General features: G+C 37.7%; 1 protein-coding gene and 1 long non-coding RNA gene across 2 annotated transcripts in view; one reads left to right on the forward strand and one right to left on the reverse strand.

The window, feature by feature from the left end:
• Nucleotides 1–27,191, forward strand: part of PLEKHA5 (pleckstrin homology domain containing A5) — a 173,488-nt gene that overhangs the window by 79,433 nt on the left and 66,864 nt on the right. Inside the window, exons 2-3 of the mRNA XM_009648731.2 lie at nucleotides 22,255–22,338; nucleotides 23,318–23,438. Of these exons, the coding sequence (XP_009647026.1) occupies nucleotides 23,331–23,438 (108 nt within the window). The 5' untranslated portion in view covers nucleotides 22,255–22,338; nucleotides 23,318–23,330. The remainder of the gene's footprint in view (nucleotides 1–22,254; nucleotides 22,339–23,317; nucleotides 23,439–27,191) is intronic.
• Nucleotides 9,782–27,191, reverse strand: part of LOC118451654 — a 19,112-nt gene continuing 1,702 nt past the window's right edge. The window contains exon 3 of the long non-coding RNA XR_004841158.1: nucleotides 9,782–9,837. This is a non-coding gene — a long non-coding RNA (uncharacterized LOC118451654). The remainder of the gene's footprint in view (nucleotides 9,838–27,191) is intronic.

Below are 27,191 nucleotides of genomic sequence, written 5' to 3' on the forward strand. Positions count from 1 at the left end.
GACCTTGCACTTGGCCTTGTTGAACCTCATGAGGTTCACACAGGCCCACCTCTCCAGCCTGGCCAGGTCTCTCTGGATGACATCCTGTCCTTCTGGTGTGTCAACTGCACCACTCAGCTTGCTGTCATCTGCAAACTTGCTGAGGGTGCACTCAGTCTCGCTAAGTCATTGATGAAAACATTAAGCAGCACCGGTCCCAGTACGGACCCCTGAGGGACACCACTCATCACCGGTCTCCATCCGGACATCGAGCCATTGACCACTACCCTCTGGACGTGACCATCCAGCCAGTTCCTTATCCACCGAACAGTCCACCCATCAAATCCATAGCTCTCCAATTTAGAGAGAAGGATGTTGTGGGGGACCGTGTCAAAGGCTTTGCAGAAGTCAAGATAGATGATGTCCATTGGTTTTCCTTTGTCCACTGTTGTTGTCACACCATCATAGAAAGCTACTAGGTTTGTCAGGCAGGACTTGCCCTTGGTGAAGCCATGCTGGCTATCCCGAATTACCTCCCTGGCCTCCATGTGCTTTAGCATAGCTTCTAGGAGGATCTGTTCCATAGTCGTCAATTAATTGACATAGGTACATTACTTAATCATATTCTGATTCTGCTGTCTTTCAACCTTTCTCAGGTTACGGACCCATTACAAAAAGGACAAAAATGTCAGTGGGAAGTGCACACTTCTCCATATTTTACCATAGAAGTAGCCACAGGACACAGAGGTCGAGTTCTCAGTCTGGAACCATCTGCATGCGTACAGGATGCCATTCACATTCTTGTCTACTTTTTAACAGATATTTTGTTAGTTAGGGATATCACCTTGCATTTGTATTCCTGAATTTTGTTCCACCATCATTGCTCCTTCCTGTTGGTTATCCATTTCTTTCTGTATGAAACTCATCTATTTCTTGTATTTTATCAAAGGTAGCTCATACATCTGATGATGCCCCTTGGCTTTGTCACCAGCAGACTTCATTGCATATGCCTTTCTTTTTAGTTACTAATGAAAACACTCATTTTAAGTTAGTCCTCTGGACAGGATTGAATTCTGGCAGTAGTCTTCTGTACATCAGCTGGTTCCTGGCTTTGCACTTGGCTGCTTCTCTTTAACCAGTTTCTTCCCTGCCCCAGTGGCAGCCTGTTCCCATGCATTTATTTCTGTTAGTTCATTCTGCCTCCCAGCTCCTGTGGTTGGTACCATTCACATTGAAAACTGGGGAAGAATACTGCTCAAGTTTTGATCCCCACTTCAGCTAACTCCCATTTTAATCCCTTTCTGACTGCATACCAGTTTGGGGTTTGATTTTTTTTTTTTTCCAGTCCTTATTCTTTCTATCAGAAGAGTGGGTTTTGGTGTCTAACCTGAGTTGCCATTTCTTTACTTTGAAGGCCTGTGTGTTCTTTCTGGTTTGGTCCTTTTTCCTTTCCTTGGAATTTTTCATCTTACTCACACTCGATCTTCTTTAAAAAGTAGTGATTTACCTTGTGAATTTGGGACCTTTTGCTGCAAGATTCTTCTCTTTATAGATTGCAGATAATTTCACTAATTATAACGTCAAAAAATTTCAGGCCTCTTCTGTACTGAAAGGCTTGCACTGCCCTCAGTCTAGTTGACTGAAGGCAGTACTGTGCCCCCGTTGATTACTAACCAGCTCTAAATTACCATAATGTTGGTTCAGGACTGCTGAAAATCTGTGGGCTGTCAGATTTAAAGATACATACTTTAAAAGTAGAACATTAGTCTATGTTTTTTCTTTCCTGTGTAGAAATTTCCTTCGGTACCTCTGTTATGATCTTTTTTTTTTTTTCCTTTCTGTGGTGTTCTTCACAGTGTGTATAGCTTCACATCCTGCATTAGTAGTTTGGATGCATCCACTGTGCTATCAAATTTCCTGATCTTAGCACACAAGGATTACATTTTTGTTGATTACTATTTTTTTTTCTTTTCATCCAGCTTCCTAGCCTTTAGTTTCCTGATGGAATTAGACGTGTGCTTTCTGAGGATCGTAGATTAGAGTCCATTGTGCTTCCAAATACTTGTCCCAGTTGCGACTGGGACAAGGCATGCAGGATGAGAGAAAGGATAGTGGTGCAAATGTTGGGGCAGGAGGAGGTCAAGAGAGTGAGAAAGGTGGCCCAGCTGAGGGCCACCATGTGGAGTTGAGAACTTGTCAGCTGGATTAGCTGGAGCCTTGAAGAGAGATGCCCAGTGCTGTGGTGGTCTGTGCTAGTCTTTGCTCTTCCCCTCCAACTCAGAAATTGGTTTATGAATATTGCTGCAACAAATAAAAACTTTGCGCGTGGAAGGTAAATTAGAACAGCGTATCTAGGTAACACAGCCATTATCTGTTTCGCTTTTTCTGACTGTCATGTTTTGTCTAAGTCGTTCCCCCCCCCGCCCCAATATGCCCTTAAAAACCTTTTCTATTAGTTCCTGTTGAAACTTAATCCTGTAGTTAAATGTTTTGTCTTCCATCATCTAGAGGTAGAGATTATATTGGTAGAAGAGAGTTGATAATTTGGAGCTGCAGCAACATTTCAGAAGTATGTGACATCACTCCGGTGTCAGCTTTCTCGGAGGCTAGCAATCCTGACAGCTAAGTTGCTTTTTTCTCTGGGTCAGGGTTGTGCAATACTCATTGGGGAGCAGCTTCCCAGAGAAAAGGGTTGTACCTCACATCCTTATGTGCTTTTTGTTGTTTGTGTGTCAGCTTCTGGTAAAGAATGAATTCCCCTGGAGACTGGTGAGTAATTCTTACGCATTTTTACAACTGTTTTTCTTTAGATATAAAGTATTTCCTCCTTCTTTTTCTTTTTTTTTTTTTTTAATCCAGCATTCAGTAATTCACAATATATGCAAAGTAGCACACAACGTTTGTAGCATTCAAGTTAAGATTTTAAATAGAAACCTAATTTTAGGTAGAAATAAAGCGTTTACTGATCTATTACTTACTGTAACTATGTATAACTTCCCAAGATTTTTATTCAGACATGCTTGTCTACTAGATCACATGTCTAAGAGATTGAATGTAGCAGAATCTGAGCTTTATTACTTAGCTTGCAACACTGAATGGGAAGTACTCTCCAAATAGACGCTTGTAAGTTACCTTATTTTAACATACAGCTCATACGGCAATGTTAATAGATGGCCATCTTTCAAACGTTATTTTGGGGGTTGTATATGCGTGTAGGGGGGCACCAAATGGAAAAACAGTTGCATTTTCAGTCAGTGTATATATCTGAATGTGTATCATCTGCCAAGTTGTATGTTTATTTCTATGGGAATGTCATATATTGAGCTGCAAAATCTGTCAGCATAAAAATTATTCAGAAAAAAAAAAACACCCAACCCACAAAACTCTATCTGGTTGTAGTTTAAGTTTTATATAACTGAAATACACTTTAGTTTCCACTTCATGGTAACTGTTTTCTCATCACAGATGAAATATAAAATACATGCCTTCTTTTCTCCTTCCTAGCACTTAAAGGTCTAATCATAAAAGTGCTGCAATACTGTGATATTCAGAAATCCTGGCAGATTCTAATTTTGAAAGGGTTTTTCTTCTAATATGCTGATAATCTTCCATATTATAGCTAGAAAATTACAGCACACCTATCTACATAGAGGTATTTTGCAAGGGAAATCCAGGGTTTTGCTCTGTCACTTTGGTTTTGGTTTCTTTTGGTGTTTTCTTTAAGGGTGACGAGTCTTGGTAGATGAATACATGCAAAAACATCTTATTCAGCTGTTTGAAGATTCTGGGGAGTAGTGAAACTCATCTTGGTAAAAGTTATATATTGAATTCCAGGAGGAAATAATTTCTAGTCCGAATTTAGATGGTCTGGACCAGAGCTGTAAGTAGCTATGTGGATGTAATATGTTAGCTTTCAGAAACCTGTGCTTAGGTTAATTTTATTCATGTGTCAACTGACAATTTTTATGATGCAGTAATTTGGTGATGATATATTGCAGATACAGAATTGATATATTTATGATTTATGTGACTTGGCAGACTACTATTAGCATAAAAGTTCATTTATATCTCTGACTTTTCATGTAGGTGGTTGGCTTCCAACCCAGAACTAAAAGCAATGAGCCATGGGAAATGCTTTTTAAATTATATTGTCAGAAATAGAACTGATTTCTATGTCGTCATAGTTTCCAAATAAATTTTAATGTTGAATTTAGAAAAATTTTAATGTTTCATTTTAGAGAGATGTTTATCATACCTACTTGGCTTTTTTTTAAAGATTGAGAAGTTAAATTTTATTACCAGTTTTATCACTGGGTTTTTTTAATGTAATTTGGGCTTAGCCAAAATAGGTCTTTATAAGCAGTTATATCAGACTGTCTTTGAAGATGTTTAAAGTGTTTTGCTTTTTGATATATGTAAACCCTATTGAATGTACTATTAAATGCAAAAGAATAGAGACGTGATACATGAAAGTAAAGTGCTGGTAGTGTTTTAGGCTAGGAGTCATGTAAGTTGAATGACACAAATAGCTATTTTCCTGTTCTGTTGACTGGAATTTAGGATTTTGAGTAAACTTTTAATTTGCTGGTTTTCTCTACCAAAAGAAAACATGCAGCTATACTTTTAAATTCACCAGGATAATTTGCATAAATCCTTTCCAGGAGGAGGAGAGGGAAAAAAAAAAAAAAAGAGTGGAATGAGGGAGACCTTTCTTAAATATAGGTCTAAAGATACTTACTATGTCGGTTAGCTTTATCATGTAATTGTTAATATGAGACTTCTGGTTTTGTTGGTTAACTGAACAGAGCCATGGTTACTTTGAGTTAGTGTGGTGATGGCTGGAATTTTCCAGTTACTTTTTCCTACCTATAGGAGTACCAGTCTGGCTCATAAATTTTCCATTCTCTTGCAGAATTAGGATTTTCTAAAGGAGAAAAGGATACAGTTTAAATATGAGCAAGTGTTTTTTAAACCTTAAAGTATATCTTGATTGAAATGTGCGGCTACCTAATAGAAGCTAAAAGAGGAATATATTGATGTGTTTAAAGGTATATGTCACCAAGCCCAATGATTGAAAGAAACTTCTGCCTTTCCTTCTGAACTGAGCCAGTTGTATCAGTTTGCCTATTTTATTGGGGGAGAGTGGGGTTAAAATATGTTTCTTCTAGTATTGAAACTCCAATTTTATCTAAATAATATGATACCTAAAGGAACAGAAACTGTGAACATTGTGTGATCTGTATTTTCCCTTATCTGGTTTTAGAAACAAATTCCCTTCATGATAGTAGTGAAGGCTATCATTCTGCCAGAGTTTTTCAAAAGCTTAAAGTGTGATGTTTATTTTTGGGGGTGGAGAGAGGAAGGGGTGAATTTCTGATTTCACCTGAGCAGTGAAATCGTTTAGAGCAATGATCATTGAACAAATTCTTTACCTCAAAGTACCTTCTGCCTAATGAGGAGAAGTATGAACAACATTCATGGCAAGGCATTACCACTTGTTCACACTTGCTTTTCGTGAAGCTGATGAATTTATTGCTTCGCTTTAACATATTTTATTTGATTTCCCTCATACATTGATCTGTTTTCCTCTTCTAGAAATTCTTTTTTTTTGCAAAATACTGAAAACGCTTGTTTTGTGAAGACCAGGTTTGCTTCTGTAAAATACATACTATGGGATCAAACTTTTAGCTTAGCATTAAATCATTAAAAACTCAGTTATGTAGCAAAGCCAATCATTTTCAGGGTTGGAACTATCCAAGTAAAACAGAAAATAAAATTTATTTGAAGTTGATCTACCAATACATATTTTGGCTTGTGCATTTTCTGCTCCTTTAAAATGCGTAACGTAAAATTGTTTGATTTGGATGGTTTTGCCTAAGTTATCACCAGGGAAAGGGCATGAGGAGGGAGGAGACCATGCCAAGCTTTTTTGCTGACTTGTCATTATGGGCAGAGCATTTTCAGACTCCCTGCCCGAGGCAGCCAGGGAAGAGGAGCAAATTGAGCGTTAGCACACCCTGCAGACAACAGGCATCTGGAAGCTTCCTAGCCTAAGGCAATAATACAGCCAAGCTCCCTACAGTCATACTCCATGGAAGAGTTATTCAAGTGGATTTTGCTTTCAAGATGCAAGACTGACTTTTGTGCCCATTTTTCATGTGGAATGAGAAATTCATGGTAAATAGTCCTTTTTTTTTTTTTTTTTTTTTTTTTTTTTTTTACCCCACCCTTCCACTGTTAAAATTCCTAACCCTTGCTTTATGAGATTCAAATGGGATAGAAGGAGAATTAATAATATTCACAAACAGTAGTTAATTCTACCCAGTGAAGACCTGGGTTAAAGACAGCAACTCCATAAAGTTTGTGTTGTTTTGTGATCTCTCAGTTCTTACTGAATGGTCAGTCCTAAACATGACACAGAAAGATTTCTCAAAGGCTGTGTCTTCAAATTACTTTTTTTTCTTTAATGTCCACCATTAAGGAGTAACGTTATTGTACATACAGCTCTAGATAGCAGCCTGTTTTAGAGATACCATCACTGTGTTGATCAGAGCAGGCACACACAATAAAAGGCTGATGAGAAAGTAGAGCTGCCCTGTGATACCTGTTCTGTGATCTACACCATGCCTGAATCTTTAGTGGACACCAGGAGTCTGGGTTTAAAGCAAACCAACAAACAAGTGAAGAATGCTCTTTTGTGCCAGGAAGGACCCAGGGATCTTTTTAGTGCAACATCTAGGGGTTTGGTTGTTTTGGTTTTTTTCTTTGTAACAATGATTAAGTATTGTGCTACTATAAACCAGCTGGCTGTTAATATATTTCAAGATGCCCACATTCATAGCTTAGGAGAGGGGGTACACCCATGTAGAGGCTGGATACCCATAAAGAGTGCTAGGAAATTGTGGATACCAGAAAAAAAACATTCTGAAACAATTTGATGTCAGAAGGTACACAACATGTAGAACTGTATTGAGTAGCTGGAGGCATGTAAAAATTCTGCATGGCTTAGTTACTTTATAGATACGGAATATCTGTAAAATTGCTGATTCTGGAAATGTTCTATAAGGTGAGAGATACTGTAAAAACATCTTTTTTTACAAATACTCTCTTTTATAGTCTTGAAATGTAGCCTAAAATATGCTTTCCTGATAGAATGTGTGATCCAGAAAGAAAAAGATGAGGGAAGGAGTTTTCACTTCTGGGTTTCGTATGAAAATTCACTGCCTCACAAATCTCTTCCTTATGTTCATGTTTTCTAGTGTAAAAGGAGGAATGAGTAATACTCCATATGGTAAACTGCAGTTAATTTATCTTCTTGGATATGATTTTACTAGTCCTTTAAAATTCTTTCTAAAGCCAGATTCAGCATTAGGAACTTGTTTAAGTTTTTCTTAAGAAGTTGATAGAAGATAATGTTCCTGCCCAATACAGAGGGTGGTATTGGATTCTCTTTGTCATTTAAAAATCCCATTGAAATGACGTTGATGTCTTGTGTGGTGTCTGCCATCCAAGTGTTCCTTTGTCCCTGACCTCTTGCTCTGACACAAATAAAACGAACCGATTTGTCATTTTTACATAAGGCGTTTCTTTATGAAATGAGTTTTCACCAGGATTTTTCCATTACCATATAGTTACACTCTTGGAAATACCTAGTACAGATGAACTGCTCTGACATAAAAAAACCATCGCTTTTGCCAGCTTGAGGCTGAGGATGTAGTTGTGCAGATGCAATAGCTGTTATCAAAAAGGCTGGTTCCATCTCCCCTCACCGCACCCTGTGCTGTGAGCCTGTGAGAAGGTTAGTGCCGTGAAAAACAATTCATTTTCAGCTGTGTCAACTGGATCACTGCGTCACTGCTTAAGCACCGGTGCCAGTGCAAGAGCAAGGCGTGGAGTGGACTAGTCCTTCTAGAACAGCAAGCCATTTTCTCAAAGCAGTTGTAAAGAGCATAGCCCCAAGACCTGTCTTTAAGCAGAAGATGTGGTCCTGTGCACAGAGCATGCCTGCACAGATGACAGCGCTCTCAGTTGTTTGAGTTGGCCAGGTGTACGCAATTCCAATGCAGCAGCCATGTATGTACCTGCCTTATTGTGCTGCTTCTATCCCAACTGCAGGTTGTGGGCTGTATTTTGTATGCAACATCAAAATACTTCAGTGTTAGGGCTGCCCCTGTGTTATATTCATTTCAGTGGTCTGTGGCAGGTATATGCGTGTGTGTGTCTTCACATCAGAAAAAACGGGGAATAAAATTCAAGAAGTTGTCACTGATGCTGTTAGCATTTTATTACTCAACATGTGAGAGAGAAGCCTACCAGAGTTGGCCAAAGATGGCTTGCGTGTAGACTTTGAGTAGCGTGTCACAATTCCAGCAGCTTGGGGTCTCTCAACAGCTTGAAAAAGCCACCTGTGAAAGAAAACAGCTCCCAGCTTCTGGCTCTCACTGAGGTATGAATTTAATGTGAGAAAACGCTGGCAAGGTCACCAGAGGCATCATGTCTGCTCAAGAAGAGGTATTTTTTTTATTGCTGCAGTTAACCTATGATTGTAATTGGAAGAGACAACCTGGTGTGTTGTTTTCTGAAGGAGTATGTGTTGCTGGGTCAGCAATAGTTTTTAACAAATATAGTGTTATTTCAGTTGTATTGTGGGATAAGGATACAGTTGTGAGGGTCAGGATGTAAAACTGACTGAATTATAATATTTTTTTGCTGTATATGTTTCCTGCATAGCCGTCAAATCTGCTGACAGTTCATTTTGTAAATAAACTGTACTTGTCCCTTTGCATTTATGAAAGAAATGGGTAATAACAATCTGTGTAGGTGTCGAAATGGAAGATGTGAAAATACGAGGAGAGGCAGCCAAGAAATGCTTTTGTCAAATGGAAATTTCCAAACTTCTAGAGCCAATGGTTCCATTATACGAGACTGACAGGCATCAAAGTGATTGACAATCTGCGTATAAGCACTGGGTGGTAGATGTAAATTCTTGATCAGATGGGGTGCTAAAATTCCATCTGGTAAATTGAATAATGATATAACCTACTACCTAAATAACCTTGTTCTTAGAGTACTTATTTTGGCCAATTCACCTGTTAAAATACCTGACTATGTGCATTAAAACACATTCTAAAAAGTAAATATTGGTGGGGGTTTTTTTTCAAATTTCAATTTCAGCCATTTCCTAGAAGAAAATACCTTAAATAGTTCATTCATGTTTACCCATCATACAGAATTCTTTTTTTTATTTAAAAAGGCCAAATTGCTTTAATCTACAGAGAAAGCCAATTGCAGTTACTCTTCGTCTGTTCCACTTCCTTACCTAATTGCATTTGTAGTGTTGTTGAAGTTGTCGTAAATTATTGCTGCTACCTCAGCAATCTGTCTCAATTGTGACGCTCATTTATTTTATAAGAAACTTAGCACTGAGATGGGAAAAAGTGACTAAAACACTAAGTAAAGGAAACAGTACTTAATCTTGTGTTCAGATTTATTTACTTTTTTTGTTATTTGTAGGTAGACTGGTTCTAAAATCAATGAATTTTATCATAATTTTTACTCTGAATAATTTTTATATGCAAGTATCCTTTTAACTGCTTTTTCTTCCTTAGTATTCTTTTTTTAAATAAGTTGGCGTTTTTGAGATCATTTGGTGGAGGATGTTTGAATGATGTAAAAGATTTTACACAGCTAGGAATCTTAAGTACCAGATGATGACATTTGGTAACACTACTATAATTGTTATAAATTGCGACCACAACGGATCATAATCCAATTAAAATTTTATTAATTATAGCAAGTAGAATATGAGCAAAAGCAGCGCTGGACGGCAGGGGAGTCTGCGCTCCGCCAACTGCCGTACTGAGCAGTTCAAACAGTCTCCTTTTATACATCTCTACTTCCACGTTCAATGAAGTAGTGGAGGTACTCTGCGCATGCCTCAGTTGTTGTTAGGGGGTCGTTTTCTGCCTCCTGGTGGTCGTTGAGGCCGAAGTAAGAAGTCTTCCTCCTTTGTCCCATAGTTGACCCCTCACTCATATGTCCTTATATGGGGTTGTCTGTCCTGTTCTTGTCGGTTCTTGAACATCTGGCGGTTATCTTGCACAAACGGTATCTGGTTCAGTTTGTGTAAGCAGTTTCATATCCTCTGTTGCCTAACCTTTACATTGAGCAAATCTTAATAATTGAGCTTAACATAGATCTTAATAATTGAGCTTAACATAAATCTTAATAAACAATACCCTAGTCCATAGTTTCTCACAATAATGTTACTAACTTTTTCTGTGTGCATTCTGAACTAACTGAAAGGTACTCTAGTATCTGGGGCTCCTGCCAGTTGTGATGATGCATGTAACAACAGATCAAGAGAAAGCAAACCAAAACTGTATTTGAAAGAGGGTTCATTTTGGGGGGCATTTTTTATATGAATCTGACTAATCACCTCTTCCCTAACCTTGGACATTTTCCTTTAGACCACTGCCTCTGCTTTCACTCTTCCATTTTGTGCCTAGTCACAGAGGGAGGGCACCGATCTCTGGTTCCCAGCCAAAATTTGGCTCTGCCCGTTTCCACGACATATTTCTCAGCCCTTTTGTTGTTGCATAAAAATGCTTTTTGATCATATGCATCAAAGCAAGGAACTAATGCCCTAGACTAATAGCATTAAATAGCATGGAAGATAGATTCAACACTGTAAAGGGCTGGTTTTGCTAATTGCTGACAGGTATTCTTAGCACCAACAATTAGGTGTAGACAATCACTTAACTCTGACAATCTGAAGTTAATTAAGTTAAACTTGCCGTAGGAGCGTAAGAGACGTTGCCATAGATCAGACATTGCGGTAGATCAGACGGTGGGTCCATCTGGCCTGGCGTTCTCTCCCTGGTAAGGACTTGTGCTGACGTTTAAAAGGAAGGTGTGAGAGGAATTAACACCATGTGAAAGTGTAATACTCCTTGGTATTTTTTTGTGGATAATATTATAATGATGATTTTTCTGAGAAGCAGTATTTGCTGAAGTGTTGAGGCCTGCCTAATTTTTAGAAGCTAACAAGATGAATAGTAGGGAGTGATGAATTTAAAACCAGAGAAAAGAGAGGAAGTGTGGCCTCTCTGCAGTTACATCAGTTCTCAGGGTTTGCCACAAGCCTGATTGGTGTCCACACCTCTAGATTAAAATATGTTGTATCTCTACCAGGATCTTTAATCTGAAATATGAGCAAATGAACATTAAATACAAACGTGAGCATTAAGTGTGGATGTTTCAAGAAAACTAGGTAGGGTTTTTTTTTAAAGGCTGTGCTTGTGCAGAGAAAAGCTTGAGATAATTTCTGATCTACTTGTGATCGCAAACAAATCTCAAACCAATTTTATTTGTTGCTAATATTTCAGTCTTTTGGAGCTTTCTGAAACAACTTGCTGCTATTCTTCTACGGCAATAATATTATTATTTTTCTGAAATGATCAGCTCCTGAAGCTGAATGTGGATGGGCTGAAAGAAACAAGAGAGCTGAGCGAGGCTGAGCTGCGCCCTCGGACCTTGGAGATGACAGCTGACACGCTCAGCGTTCCAGTTCAGTGCCACGCTTTATACCCCATGTGTCTCTGTACTTGAACTTTACGTCATAAGCAATGAATTATTTTAATGGAGTTTGTACTCTTTTGTCTGAGATGAATGCAGGCCCACACATGGTGTAAGCTTCAATTAATTGTCCTCTGGGGTCTGGTGCGCATATTTGCATATGCTCAATCAGTGGACCACCAAGATTATTCAATTAAATCCTTACCATGGCTTTAAGAAGGCCAGTGATTAAAGCGTTAGTGATGACTGTTCATTTATAAAAGAAATATTTTTACAGATTTCAGTGTCTACTCTTATTTCTTGCAAAATAGGATCTGTTGTGAGGGAAAGCCTGAAATACAGGATGTGTCTGAATTGGTACCACAATTAAAACTGATACACAAGTGGATGCACCAACATTTCAGCTGCTTTCTTCTGTCAGACTGTTAAAAGAAATATTTCTAAGCATTTCCCAGATGATAATGTATTTACTTTGCAGAAGCTTCCCAGACCAATTTCCCCTGTCAGCAGACTGAAGAAGTGTCTAAGTATGACCTAGTGTATTCTGATACAAATGCTTGATAAGCACGGCTTGCTTTTAAAAGTTCTACTGAGTTATTAATAGAAGTGTGGTGTTGTTTAAGAAAAATGGCTGTTTACTAGAGATGTCATTGTGGAAATATGCCAGCTCCTAAGGCATTGGGAAAGTGACCAAGAAATCATGGAAGTCATGTAGCTATCTGAAGACAGTGTTGTTACACTTCTGTGTAACCTTGGCTAAGATTAAAAAAGGGATTTCCTTCATAGGCAGCTAATGCTGTGATTCACGTAATCTTAAAAAACAAATAAACAAAGAAACCAAACCAGAGTAATCATAAATAATAGCAGATGGGATAAGGGAAAAATATCCCTAGAAATCTGGCCAAAGGTAGAAAACTTTTAAGAGAAATAAGGTACTTAATTACTTCTGTTAATGCATATCAGATTTTAATCCTGATGCGCTTAGCTAGATTTGGAAAGCAACACAATGTGATTTCACAAAATGTCTCTTGAAAATCTGCTGTTGAATTTGAGGTAGTAATTGACTGAAATTATATATTTTTTAATATTTTTATATATATATATATTGCATTTGTAACCCAATAAAATTAAGTAGCTTTACTTCTTTGCAGCTCTACAGCAGGAGTTGGAATGAGCAATTGACTTTTGCTGTAACTCCTGCAATTCTTCTTTAAAGGCTGTCACTGCTCTAAGTAGTTTGAGACTAAACTAAACAAGATTGTGTTGTATGATGCAAGAGTAAAAAAAAAAAACCATGAAGCAAGTCATATCTTTTAACAAACCAGCAAGCAGTCTTGAGTGAAGATATTTGACAGCTGAGATCCAAGACCAACTATGAAAGCAAAGTGGAATGTGAGTTTTAAGAGAATGAGAATCCACAGAATTGGGGTTATTTCAGTAATAGGTAATTGTACACTGTTATTGAAAAGTGGAAAGTAGGGAGAGGAAGAAGGCGTAGCAGTGGGAGCACTGAAATCATTGCACAAAAAGAGTGGAAACTTGGGTCTGGTACTACAGGCACAGCTAATCATTTTGTGGTCCTCTGGTTTGTTAACTGGGAGAGAGAGAGAGGCAGAGACAAGGCTTTTAAGGGCTAAATATTGAAAATGGAAGAGTTGTGCAGTAGATGACGAACGTATACTCATAGTGTGCTCTCTTGTCTACACCTTAAGCAAAAAAAAACCCAAACAAAAAACAAACCCAAAAACCACCACCCCCACCCAAAGAAAACCCCCCAGAACAACACCTGCAAGAAATGTGATACATACTGTATATGGGGCAAAACAGATCATTAGTAAGAGAGCTATAAATAGGAGGCAAATATAGCAATTTACTGAATACTTAGGTTTTGTGAAGGGGAATTGCTACCTGTTCTGAAATGCTTGTTCTGTATTAGGAATGCTCCAAACTGGTTGAATGAACTGAGGTGAGTAAGCGCTTGTAGGATTTATTGTTCTTGTTAGCAAATACACAACTGGTTCTGAATCAAACACAAAGTTTTCTTTTTTTTTTTTTCCTATGTCTTCTGATTACCAAATCCACTGAGATCCCTTTTGAACTGAAAGTGGAGAGGGGGCTGAATTGAGTGACAGGACAGTCAAGGTTGTCAGTGCTCAAGAGGCGCAGAAAAGTGACAGTGATGTAGGCTCTCCAAGCCGAATGGAAATTAAGACATTGCAGCACAGCTTTGACTTTTTTCAGGGTATGCTAATTGGAGACATCTTGAGCTCTTGAAACCATGTGAGCTTGCAGAGAAGCCTGACCTAAGTCAGACTTCAGTTGGAAATACTTTTGACAGCAAGACTGGTTTTTTGAATAGGCCATATATTAATGTATTTTAAAATATTTGTACATGTATGTAGGTATTAAGCTGCTTAATTTGTCTGCATTCACTTTTCTCATAGTTATCTTTAGCAATTCTTTTTCAAAACATAATTATTGAAAAACGTAAAAATTGGTAAAAGGAACTGTTATTAGAGTAGGTTTCTCTTGCATAATGTCTCTAGATTTCATACAGTGAAATGGAAGCATAAGTGCAGATTGCCTTATGAGTTCATACTTCTGTTACACTTGCTCAAGAGCACATTTCACTTATGCTTCTAACACTGTAATAAATCACAAAAGCCAAGGTTTGCAGAACTGAGCTTAGTGGTATGCATTGGAGATAATTTTCTGTCTAGTGAGCTTTGGAAACATTTAAAGTTCGTATGCAGCTATCAAAGCATTTGCTAAAAGTTTTTACTGAAATTGATGCTTAGAGGTGTGGAGGGTGACTAAGACAACTGAATTCTCTCTGATTTACTTGGTGTGAAGAATTGCTCCGGGTAGTGCGGTACAATCGTGATCATGCAGTTACACAGCCTAAGTGCATTTGTCCCTTGTGAATTCAAGTCAGGTTTGTTTCTGGTTCTGAAAACCTTCAACATCATATGTGTAAGAAAATATCAATTAATGGTTCCTATAATTAACCCATCTTACTGAAATGCAGCAATTTATTAGTCTGCTAATCCGAGTGGCCTAGCTTCAGCAGCGAAGAAAGCTTGTTCTTTGTATCGGAACAGCTGTTGACTGTGTTTTTTTGTTGCCCTCTCCACAAGTTAGCTTTTACCTCTTTCATCCTCTCTACCTCTTCAGGAGAGGCTGCAGTGCCCCTCCTGCATCGGGGAAGCGAGCTTTTGGGCGGCATTAGCTGGTCAGACATCTGCTGTCAGTCTTCAACGGGAAGAGGCAGCCAGACTGGAGCAATCCAGTGTTGCTTCGGGTCCACAAGCCACCTGCTGGACCATGCTACTCCAAATTCCATTTTTCTTTAGAAAACAGATTGTGGGTTTTCACTGCAGAATTGTTACGTTACTCTAGTTCTTGGAAACCTTCCAGGTCGTTAACCATTAAGGGATGCTTGGATTTCAGCTATCAAATCTGAGGCTTACAGATAGTTCTGCCTTCTAACACCCACCTCGCTATTTTCTCAAACTTGTCTCAAACACCAAATGATGTATTAGTCATTTTTACTACAGACAAATACTTACAGAATTGAAAATTTTATTCATCTGCAGTGCTGTTATCAAGGTACTATATTAGACACTGTGCCCAGGGCTTAAAATGTATGAAGGGAAACGTTATATAAATTGTGAGCTGTACTTGTCATGTCTCATCAAATTGCCACACTTCTATTTAAAGGTGTGTGGCTTTTGTGGCCTTTACCAAGTCTCAGTATCTTACAAAGTCCCAAGTCTGTTATCTACAGAGTAAAAGACACCCTCCCACAAAGTTTTGGGAAAACTGAAAACAGTAACCCTTTCTTTTTCTGAAAATGCAGTGCTTGATTATAATGAACAGTTACTTATTAAAAGTTTCTCAATTTGTAATACAGGATATGCTATTTTAGAAAGTATTTCATCCTTGCATTTTTAAAGAGTTTTTAATATTTGCACTTAATTCCCTAAGCTTACAGTTTTACATTGGAAGTATGTCATGAGAGCATGTTAATCATATCTGCTCAAGTGAGAAAAGGCTTTGTTTTTACATAAATATTTTCACTGGAATAGAAATCTTGTTTTAGAATGTAAACCTTTCTTTCAGTGGGACCAATTTCAGGGCAGTAGTGCTTAATCTTTTGGAAAATATATACCAATAACAAATGAAAAGCTGGAGTACAGTCAGTTGTGTAGGAATGTCCAGGTGCTTTTTCTCATTACAGCAGCAACAAGGATGTCAGAACTCCTGTAACTGTGACTAAGGAGGGCTTAAAAGGAAAGTCTACAGAACTGACACATTGCCTGAAAAAATAAACTCATAGTAGACCGAAAAAATGGTGGCAACAGCAACTATAGTTTAGGTGTTGCATTGCCTGCAAAGAAAATTAGAATTTTGTATGCGCCTTCCCAAGCGTGTGCATGCACAAAGGGTTTAGAAACACTTTGCTCTGAGCAGCGTATGTGATGTTCTGCAGGTCTGCCAGCACTTTGCTTTGAAACTTGCTCTCTCTTCACATGCTATTTTTTTCAGACTCCCTGATGTTAAGTTACCATACGCATATGTTTTCCAGTGGAGCCATGCAACCTGGTTTCCAAAGTTGTTGTTTAAAAAGCTTAATTGAAAAAAGGCTCATAATTCTAGGGTATGATAGCACTGAGAAAAAAGTGCTTGCATTTGCTATTTACTGTACAGTGGCATTACAGATTTAGTGGAATAGAAGAGTTGGTACAGCCACAAACCACATCCTTGCTAACAGTTGTGCAGGGACTGCATTTACTTAAATTTTTTCCAAATTCAGACAACTTTTTGTTAGATAACTGTAAGTTACTGCATTATTTCAATTAGAAATGAGACATTCTTACACCAGAAAGGAATCACACGAGGTAAAAATTGCTGATGTGATTTACACACACACACACACACACACACACCAGTTCAGCAATGAAATACTTCACAGAAGCAGAATAAAGCTAGCCTAGACGTGTCTTAGGTTTGTCTCCAGTTGAACCTTACCTTTAAATGTCAGTGCAAAAATTTAGCATTAATGTAGAGAGGATGACTTTATTGCCTTGGTAATTTTTGTCGTCTTACCTTATCTGTAATCTTTTAAAGAATTTTGTCATGAAGCAGGTATGAAAAATGCATAAAACTGCTTCTCATAAGAAATATATCTCTCTATTCTGAGTATATTTGTGTTATATAGGGATTGCAAGTTTACATAATAGAGATTAGATTGTCAAACTGAATCTTATCTAAGATGTAGAATAAACATAAGGAGGCAGATACTTCGTGTAGCATTCTTCTGAAATGTGTTCTTCAGTGTTCACTTGTCAAAAGGAACAGTCTTTCTAAATTAAAGATATGGACGCCTGCTGAAAGTTGTGTCCTGGTTTATGATTTTGTTTGTATTCTTTCAGTGAAGTAGAACTCAGCCTTTGCTTTGATGGTCATGTTAAGAATGAGCAAATGAGAAGGCCTTAGCATTTAGGAGCATATAAATAAAGTCTACAAAGAAAGGGCATGAGAGAAGCTTTGAAGTGGCATCTAGTTTTAATTTTAGTGGGAGAAAACCAGATGTGTCTTTGGGACTTCTGGTCCAGCTTTTTTTTTTTTTTTTTTTTTTTTTTGTGAGGACAGGGAACTCAACCAAATTATACAATGGAGAGACCCCAAACCGACTGTCCCCACCCTCATACTTTTGATCTTTCTTGCCACTTCTGAGTGAACTGCTCTGTTCCAGAGGAAAGGTGGTCTAACCCTTCGGTTTTAATTGTGTCCATCCTCCTGTACAACTGGATTACATCTCTCTCTTTTTCCATTCCAACTGCTATTATCTGATTTATTCTCTATCCAAAAAAATCCTGGTACTGTTAAAGATTATAACAATTTCAAAATGGCAAAACAGGACAGAATTTTGAATTTGCTGATTTTGTAGTGGTATGTGTTAGAACAGAATATTGGTACACAGCATTTTTGGGTCAGCAGTCCTGTAAAACACAAGTTAGAACAAAACCAAACCAACAGTCCTGCTTGTATAGGGCTTCTGTTGTCAAGTGCTCCTCCTGGAATTATGCATTCTGTTGCTATTTACAAATAGAATAATCTATTTGAATGATGTACTTGAGGCCTTTTTTTTAGTAGTTCTTGGATCACATTTGGCCATCAAAAAGATTGCTGTTGATTGTACATTTAGTGAGTAGATTAAAACTACACAACAAGGCTTTTGGAACATGTCTAGAAAATAAGTAAAAGAATCCTGTCTTTTAAAGAGATTAAGGGTCTCAAAGGATGGAAAGGAGAAAGAGAGCAGATAAGAAGGCAAATAACATGCATCAAATTCAAGGTTACTGTCAACTTCCAACCTGAACAAGATAAATCCTTCTGCTCTGAGGGCTTGTCCATGTGCCAAAGCTAAGCTACCTGCTAAATGATGCCAAAGCTTGCCTTGTTCAGAGGAAAGGATAGGGAAGGAGCAGCTTTAAAATTCTGGAGAAAAGAGGTCAAGTTAAGTTGGTGCTGTTAAGTTGGTATCAGTTGTCTTGCACTGAGATAGCTAAAAATGGAACTTTTCCCTGTGTGAGCTATTTTGGTGTGGTTAGAATGTTGTGTTGTGTGTTTATTTATTTATTGTTGGTTTAGTTTTGTTTTGATCCTTTTATAGCAGGTCATTGTCCCACTCCACTACTGGAATCAAGAACAGAATATTATCTTGATATGTGCAAGAACTATGCTTTATTTTGCACTGAAATGCTTCTCTCTCAACGTCATCTTAGTCAGCTGTGTCGACTTCTATAGCCCAACACATCCCAGTGACAATTATTAATGAGGACTAGTTTGTGCCACATATTGAGTCTGGAGAGTGTGCTCATGAATACTAATCAAATACACAGGGAATTTTTTCCATCTTTGGCTCTAGTGTTTAGCATGCCATTAATACAACTTAACTATGGATGCTAAAATAGTGAGGGTCAGTTATGTCCTTCAGTATAAGTGCAACTGTGTGTGCATAGTTACCCTGTGTTCTCAAAACATGTTGCTGTGCAAAATTGATTGGAGAGAGAGAAGGAAGAGGAGTGTTGTTTCCATATACCTCTTGGAGGCTGTATCTCTGCATAAGCAAAAAGTTAACGCACTGGCTTCTAGATGCCTGTGTCAAAGTGAATCACTCTTTACCACATAATAAAAGTACAGACACATAAGTATGCAGAGTTGAAACTCTGAATTACACACTGGAGTTTGTGTAAAATTGAAATCAGAGGTCTCAGTTAAAAAAAAAAAAATTTTGCTTTATTTCCCCTCAGATGTATTGATGAGATATGTGTTATTATAGTGTAATACGTGAAATACTACACATTTGTGTGGACCTGGAAATTTATATATAACTGAACTGTCTAAATCAGATGTTGAAGATTGTGCCTATCAAACTGTGGTTTGATTTTAGTGAAACTCTCTGTAGTCTGCAAGATCGAGTTTAAAACAAATGCCTTAACCTACTGTTATGTGGGAGGGTTATGACAATAATTACCAAGCTGCTCTACACCTTACGCAAGTATTTTGAGGAGTCCTGTCAAAATATCAGCTAAATTAATGCCAAAAATGCAGTAATTCAGATGAGTAATGAAAAAGTTTTCAAATTGAAGTATTTAAAATCTATTCATCCCGTTAGACATATTTACAGTTGGCACACTTCTTAGTTGTAGAAGCTGAATTTCCAGTGTTCACTCGTGAGATTTCACTTGCATCAAAGCTGAAGGGAAAGAAAAGGTTGTTCTTCCTTTGCCACTCCTTTTTAGAAGGAAGTGACTATAAAGGTCTCTCAAACGATAGAAAGGAAGTATTGTATATCCCACAGGAGAGTGTTTCATATCTACAATATTTTTTTGCCTTTTTTATGTAATGCCAGCTACACCTCTATACATCTTGACATCAGTGTGAGTAGTAAGGAAAACTGTATTTTGAGAAAAAAAACATTTTGGTGTTTTTGGAATACTGACTTGATATATGACTCAAGCCTGAAACAAAATACTCTTGAATTAAGTTTGTGTCCATGCTTTCTCTCCTCTCTCTTCTTTTCCTCCCCCTTCCTGCTTTCCCTTCTGGTTTTGTATGACCTCTCCTCTCCAGTCTTTGAGTGTGGCCTCTTCCTGTCTCAGTGCGAGCCGGGTGCCCTCGTACAAGGCATGGGATGTGCCTCCTTTTTAGTGGTCCTGAGTACTGATGGTCTTGGTGCACAAGTCCTGATCCATTCCTTTCTACATTTCTGGATGTCAGCTGATAGCCAGCTGACAAGGTTTAACATGAACAAATGGCAACATTTTGGCAAAGCTTGTGGAGTGCCTGCTCATCTCCATAATTTTTTTTTTTTTTAGTTTTGGCAAAGCTTGTGGAGTTCCTGCTCATCTCCATAATTTTTTTTTTTTTTTTTTAAGTTTGGTGTGAGAGTTTCTGAAATGTCAGAGGGAATAAAAATAAAGTTTTTGGAAATGAAGAAAAAGAGGAATTGCAAAAAGACCTGGATGCTTCCTCAGGAATGTTTTGAATTTTAATTCTTTTCCTTGGCTATTTTCACTTGAAAGGCATTGTAGGACCATGGCAGTCAGGAATGGCACAGACTACTCAGGTCTCTTTTCTGTCCCCTCATTGTAATAGATTCATTTCTGGAACAGAAGCTTCTTTAGAAGCTAAACTTAGAATTCTGCTGAATTTAGTGTGAAGATAAAGTACCAGCATTTGCCAGCTCATTAGTTAAGCTCCATAACACCTCGATCCATTTAGGTTATTAGTAGGTTTTTAAAATCCCGGTAAAGAATTGGGCTATCTTTCTAATCTTGTGCTTTAGGTTTATGCAGATTTATCCAACTATCCATTGACCATGAAAGTAGTGTGAATATTTTACTAGGCTTTTGTTTGGAGGTAACTTCTAATTAGTAATGCTCCATAACTGCAAAATGTTATGATCCAAAGGAATTTTCAGGAAACCTAGGGAATGTTAAGACAGTCTTGTTAAGTTTAGATTGCTTTAAGAAGCAAGGAGGGGTGGAAAGCATAACATTTATGAGATGAGCTGTGCTTCATAGTTTTGAAAGCTAAGAAGGTTAAATGAATAGGCAATAAAAGCAGTAGGTGTTAAGGATAAAGTGCCATTCAAAGCTCTTGTTGTTCAGGACCTCTTCTGCTATCTTGCAACTAAAGCACTTTTTTTTTTTTTTTTTTTTATCCAGGTTTGTTCTCTGTCCAAGAATATTTTTCAGGGCTGAACCTGTGATAAGAAAGTCATAGTATTATATAAGATACCTTACATGAAAAGATTAGTATCACATATTCTTTGTGAAAGTAAATACTATCAAATGGAATTATTTTCTTTGTGATTTACAGTGCTGATTTCAGATACTGGGGTGCGATTTTTTTGCATTATATACTTTTTTGGCTCTAAATATTATTTAAAGTGTTAAAACCAGAAGAGATGAGTTTGTTTTGAAGCGTGTGGGTTATATCCAAATAACGAATCCTCATTATACTCGTTGCCCGCCCTTAGTCTGATTTCTGCTTGTATGCTTTTTCATCACCAAACCAGGTTTAAATTCCATCCGTGCACCGTTCCAGCTCTCTTTCCTGCTTTTTGGGTCCTGAGAGTTGAGAGGGGGTTATTGCAGTTCAGCCACCCTTGCCTCTTGTAGCTGCATGGTCTTGCTGCTGCGCCAGCAGGCAGCTCCACGCTCTCGGCCGCGCTCATCTCGTAACTGGGGCTGGGACCCTTCCGCTTGCATGGAGGCTGGGGGTAGAAAAGCCCCGGTCTGCCGCAGGCACGAGTTATAACTGTCAGCTGATTGACATACCCCGTGGGCAGTAAAGGCAATTCCTCCCCTTCTCTTCCTTCTCCTCTAGGGCTGGAGGGCTCAATTCAAAACATTTCCTTCTTGAGTGGCAGCAGCTGATAGTTGATGAATTTTGGCAATTTCTTCCAAATAGTGGGAGCTGCTGTTGTGATCTAGCAACACCTGCAGTTGAGGGGAACAAGATACTGCAAAGTGAGCATTTTGCGCTGATGAGGGTGAAGCCCTCAGCCGGCAGGCTCCCTGCTGCTTGAAGGTGCTCCCAAGAACAACGCTGCAGGGGAGGAGCACTCTGAATCAAAAGTCACCAGCAAAAGTAGAACTGTGATTGTGACATATCACTCCCTTCCAATCACTAAATATTTATCTTTATTATTAGGAAAATTTTAAACGGGTAACTTCATGTCCTAAGCTAGAAGACAATTGCGTTTACTGCATTGTTAGTTTATCCCTACAGAACGGTTGCTTATGTCTTGTTTAACTTGTCTCTGCCTATATATTCATAAATAGGATTTCAGCTAAAGACTTATGTGAAGTAAGTTATCGGTGATCATATATGAACTAGTAACACTTATTACCCTAGTTTTTAAATTCAAAACCATTACCAGCCAAGTACAAAGGTTTTCCATCTCTTTCCAGAGCATTCAAGACAATTCTTTAATTCTCATTATCCTTTTTGTTAGCTTATATATGTGTGTGTGTATACACATACATCATTATATGTCATAATGAAATATTGATAATAATTTTCACTGGGCTTATATACTTTATATACTGGATTTATGTACCTGAGCTTGAAAATAAAAAAAATTATTGCCTAATAATCTTCCATATCTCTCTTCCACAGTCACAATGAACGAAAAGTAACCTGCAAACATCCAGTAACAGGACAGCCATCGCAGGACAACTGTATTTTTGTTGTGAATGAACAGTAAGTGGCATCTGTTTCAGTCTATAAAATACATGTTTTAAAACTTGTTAATATTGAATTAAGATTCAGTGTTTGCTAAATGCAATATTTAATTTATTTTTTCCAAGTCAGATTAGCAAGTGTAAAGTTTCACTTGTTTAAATTATTTAAAAGTAATACTAAATATTTAATACTAATTTTTAAGACAAAAAACATAGCCCAAATTAGTTATATGATAGAAATACACAGCGTTTATGCACTGTGTGAATTTCCACTTGTCACTTTAGTTACTCTGTAGTGTTAGCAAATGTCCTGTGTATTATATAATCATCCAGTAACCTTCAAAAAAGGTATAATTTTTTTAATCACTTAAGGACAATCACATGCTTTTAATCTATCATGTTTTGCCTGATAGTTTCTCTTCAATTGGCTCTTTTCGTGGCCAGTTGAGACACTTACTGAATCTTTGGATAATAACTTGGGTTTGCTATCTTTGCAGTAGTTTTGTAGAATATACAATATGAGAAGGTACGCGTGGAAGTCATACCTGACCTCAAGATTTTATATGTGGCTGGGTACTGGATGTCCTACTTGCCACCGTTGCTGCAACACATTATACAGTGGCTAGAGTGAAAACCCTCAGGACTGCAAGATGTGAAATTTCATAAATGTGCACATTCTCACTGAGGTGGGACAAAGCCATATGGGGACTTTGGAGAGCATTTCTTCCCATTTCCATCTCATGTTCATACCTGTCTTTTCCCCTCCCACCAACACCATAAGCTAACAGAGAAATCCTATGTTAAAACAATGTCTTAAAATTAATCTATAATAGATTTAAGTTTCAAACACAGTGCAGGTAACTTTACAATGAAGTGTGAATTACTTTCAAGTTGGAAAAGTAGGACACAGGCTGTATTAGGCTACATCTAGGGGTGCTTTTTAATAGCAGTCTGCACACACAGCATGTTCTAGTGCTATTACATAATTCTGTTTTCAGGACTGCTGCAGCAATGACATCTGAAGAAAAGAAGGAGCGACCAGTAAGCATGATATGTGAAGCAACTAACTATAATCTGACATCAGATTATGCTGCTCATCCAATGAGCCCTGTGGGCAGAGTAAGTCTTTATGTCCAAATTAAATTAAAATTCAGTTCATTCGGTTATTCCACAAGGTACTAGACAGTGCTATATATTAACATTCCATTGAAAAAGAGAAACAAAGCATGTATCTTTTCAGGGCACTTGGCTCCTTTCATGTTTAATTTGGAAACTGAGGTGTCTGAAGCAAATTATCACTGAAGCTGTAATTTTTATCAAGTATCTCAGATCTTATGACTTACACATACTTAAATTATTTACAGAATCTGACCTTTCTAATCACTGTGAACTAGCAAAATCTTGAGTGATCAAACATCTGGGTAAGCATTGTTATGGGAATTGCTCGATCCCAAACAATTGACTAGATTTCTCCAGGTAAAATAGAGAGAATTGTAACTGTGGGTAACAAGTAGTTACATGAGAGATGGAAGGTGACCCTGTGGTAAAATTAAAGGGCAGGCGACATGATTTGCTGTCATTGGATCAGAAGTAGAAGTCCTGCTTTCCTAGGAAAAGTCCTGGCGATTTCTACGTCACCTTAATTTGCGTCCCACTTTCTCCGTTTACCCAGCTTCTCAGAAGGTTAAGGTAAATGCTGAGATGTTTATCGAGGTGATGGGTTCAATTATATCAATTTTAAGTTTATTGGATAAAGCAGATGATGCTGTTGAGTGCATTTTTTCCACTTTCTGGATAGCTTTCCTGCAAAGAAAGTACACTTGCTACAAAATTTAAAATTCCCTTAAGATTGTTAGTACACCAAGATAACAACTTTGATCAGTGATGGCAGACAAGAGCCCTGTAATCTCTTCTACCCAGCAGTTAACATTTAAACAAGGAAAAAAAAACAAAACCACCATACTTTTGTTAGTCATTGAAAGCTTTAACCCTGAGAAGTGCTTTTTGGCAGATTAAACCAGCCTGTAAGAGAAAAATAAACTTTGGGATGTGTTTTAACTGAGAAAATTTCTTAATTTCAGAAACTTGAACTGAAATAATTTCTTTTCCATATGGTAGGAAACATTGTAAGATTTCTTTAAGTGCATTTTGGAAAGCTTTTTTTGGTTTTTTTAAATGTCTCATTAGGCAGGCAGAATCCTTGACCTACATTAAAAAACTATAATTTAATGAGAAAAGTGTCTTTATCTGTGGTGCTGGGAAAAAAAAAAAGTAGTCACAGCTGAATTATAAACAGTAACAAAATCCATAATTTCAAGTTTTATACGATCATGTTTTAAGTTCATGCAGGAAAGCCAATTTAAAACAAAACAAAATCCCACCAACAACAACCAGAAAAACCTAAACCCCAAACCAGCTAAGCCCTAAAACAGCCAAGCAAGCAAAAAACCTGAGATAACTTATTGTTAGAGCTGTAACAGTGATGTAGATTGCAACAGTTACACGGAAAATGAATTATAACAGAACTAGCTAGGAAGCACTGCAAGGTTAAATGTAGGAAATGAATCACAATTTAGGAGCATGTGTTTTACAAACATATTTTTCACATTCCTCTTTCAAAAGAGAAGTTTAAAATCCCCCTTAGCCTGTTTGTTTCATAGTGTTCTGAAAGGAAATTGAGATTGCTGTGGCCCAGTTATTGTAATTTCTTTACTTTCATTGATTAATAACACTTTAGCTTCCTATGGAAAATATTGTATTTTTAAAAAATAGACTTTTATTCTACTTTTCATTCCTTCTGTCTGCTCTAGTTATTTAAAAGCACTTAAAATATTAATTTGAATAATGTGACTGTATGTGCAATTACTGTACATCACTTTTCAGATGTAAATTTGTCTGAATTACTGCAAGACCATTTAAAAAGGGTTTTTTTCAGGAGATGAATGCTTGCAAAGTAGAACCACAACCAATAGTAGTCAGCATTTTCTGGTCGTTATTTAAGGCTAACGAGTTGAATAATTTTTGAAGTTAATTATATAGAAATCGCCCACTGCTTGTACCTGGATACAACCACTGATTTTCTTCTATGTTTTTATTGTTCATATTTCCCAACAGCAGAACCTGAAATTCTTAGCTGTCTTATCGACCTTTGAATATAATATGTAGAGGCTTTGTGTATTGCAGCACAATAAAAGAGAAGTAAAATACTGGTGAGGAAAGTAAACTACAGAGGAGAAGAATGCTTCATTTGGTTGCCACACCTATATTTTAGGTGTTTCTGTTTTCAGAGGTAACTCTTGAACACACCTGATACTGGAAGGAAATGAGGGATGGAAGAAAAGTTTGTAGTACAACTAAAGTTTCAGACAGTTGAGTGGTATAGAAATAAGTTCTCTCTTTAATTAGTGTTAATTGATCCTGAATAGGCATGGAACTTGGAGAAGTTTCTGGTTTGTGGCAGAAAGACTCACTGTAGTCTAACGCTGCTGCTGTCTAGAGGCTAATATGAGGTGAGGCAAAAATCAGTCTGCCCCCAGTAAAAGTCTTTATTTCTAATCCTGCCTTCCCACTAAATATGATGATGCTGGACAAATAATGCGCTGCAGCTCTGTTAAAGTGCTGTTTCTTCCCTATTAGCTTGAAGTGTATTTCTAAACTTGAAGCTACTAGCACAGACCTATGACTGTGAAAAAGATCTACATAGGCTTGAGGTTGCTACAGCGGTATGTATTTCCACCCCTCTCTTTAAAATTAAGAAGTTGGGTTTGTAGTTATCTTCCTTTTTATTTTTTTTCCCCTGATGTTAAAATCACTACTTAGACAAATATGACTATATGTCCTGAAATGCACTCAGGAAATCAGCTTTTTTAGTGTGTAAATCAGTCATATTACCAGTCACCCTCCACTGTTCATCTCCTCTGCTCTTCATTGCTGTCCTGATTATGAGCAGAATAATGCTAACAATTTTGTCACAGTAAGTGAAATGGAGTGTTAGCCTAGGACAGCTGCTGCAGAGTTACTTGTGTCTCCATTACAGCTAGGATGTATCAAATAATTTATAAATATTCATCAGGTTTTTTATAGATATTTCATACAGTGTTTAAGGCAGTCCAGCTTTAAATGGCTAGTTCAGGTATAGCCATACATGTCTCCTCAGGATTCAGGTTAGCCAGAAATTTTGGAGTAATAGTCATGAGATGCAGTAGCAAACAGCATAGTAAATGGGAGCAATGTGAAGGGCAGTATTGGTGCTCATGACCATGCATCTGGACTGTGGTTTCTTGGTTTATATTCAGACTAGTCCAGTAGCACTCCTTGTACATCTTACATTGTAGTCTTACCCAAAATAAATCCAGGTTGCTCTACTGTGCAAACCAAAGGACAGTAAAAGTCAATCATTAAGAGATTTGCTTCAAGAGCAACATCCTGATCCAAGCTAAAATGCTGAGGCAGAAACCCACTCAGGTCATGGAAAACTGCAATGTTGGAAGGCACTGAAATTGCCTACAAGATCCAGAAGGCAGCATCATGTTCATTTGTGGTCTGGAAGATAGTATAAGCCTTGAAGACTGAAAACATATTTTTAAACAGAAAAGTATCAAAGATTTAGATTTCCATTCTTTGAGTTCACATGCAGAAAATTTCATTATCAGCAAAGTGCTCAACCCGTGTTTTTCAAATATAATTGCAGTAAGTTTAGTGTTAATTAATTAGTTCTGTGCTAGTTCTGAAACTGGGAGAGAAGCCTCACATAAATTCTGTGTCCTCTACCAGCTAAGCAGAGAGAAGAGCAGCTTGCAGAATGAAGAAGTGTGCAGCCCCAGCTACTGACTGATCTGTTGCCCAGAGTTCAAAACCCTGCCGGTGTTTGTT

The sequence above is a fragment of the Egretta garzetta genome, unplaced genomic scaffold, assembly GCF_000687185.1.
Source record: "Egretta garzetta isolate BGI_Z169 unplaced genomic scaffold, ASM68718v1 scaffold81, whole genome shotgun sequence".
Lineage (NCBI taxonomy): Eukaryota > Metazoa > Chordata > Aves > Pelecaniformes > Ardeidae > Egretta > Egretta garzetta.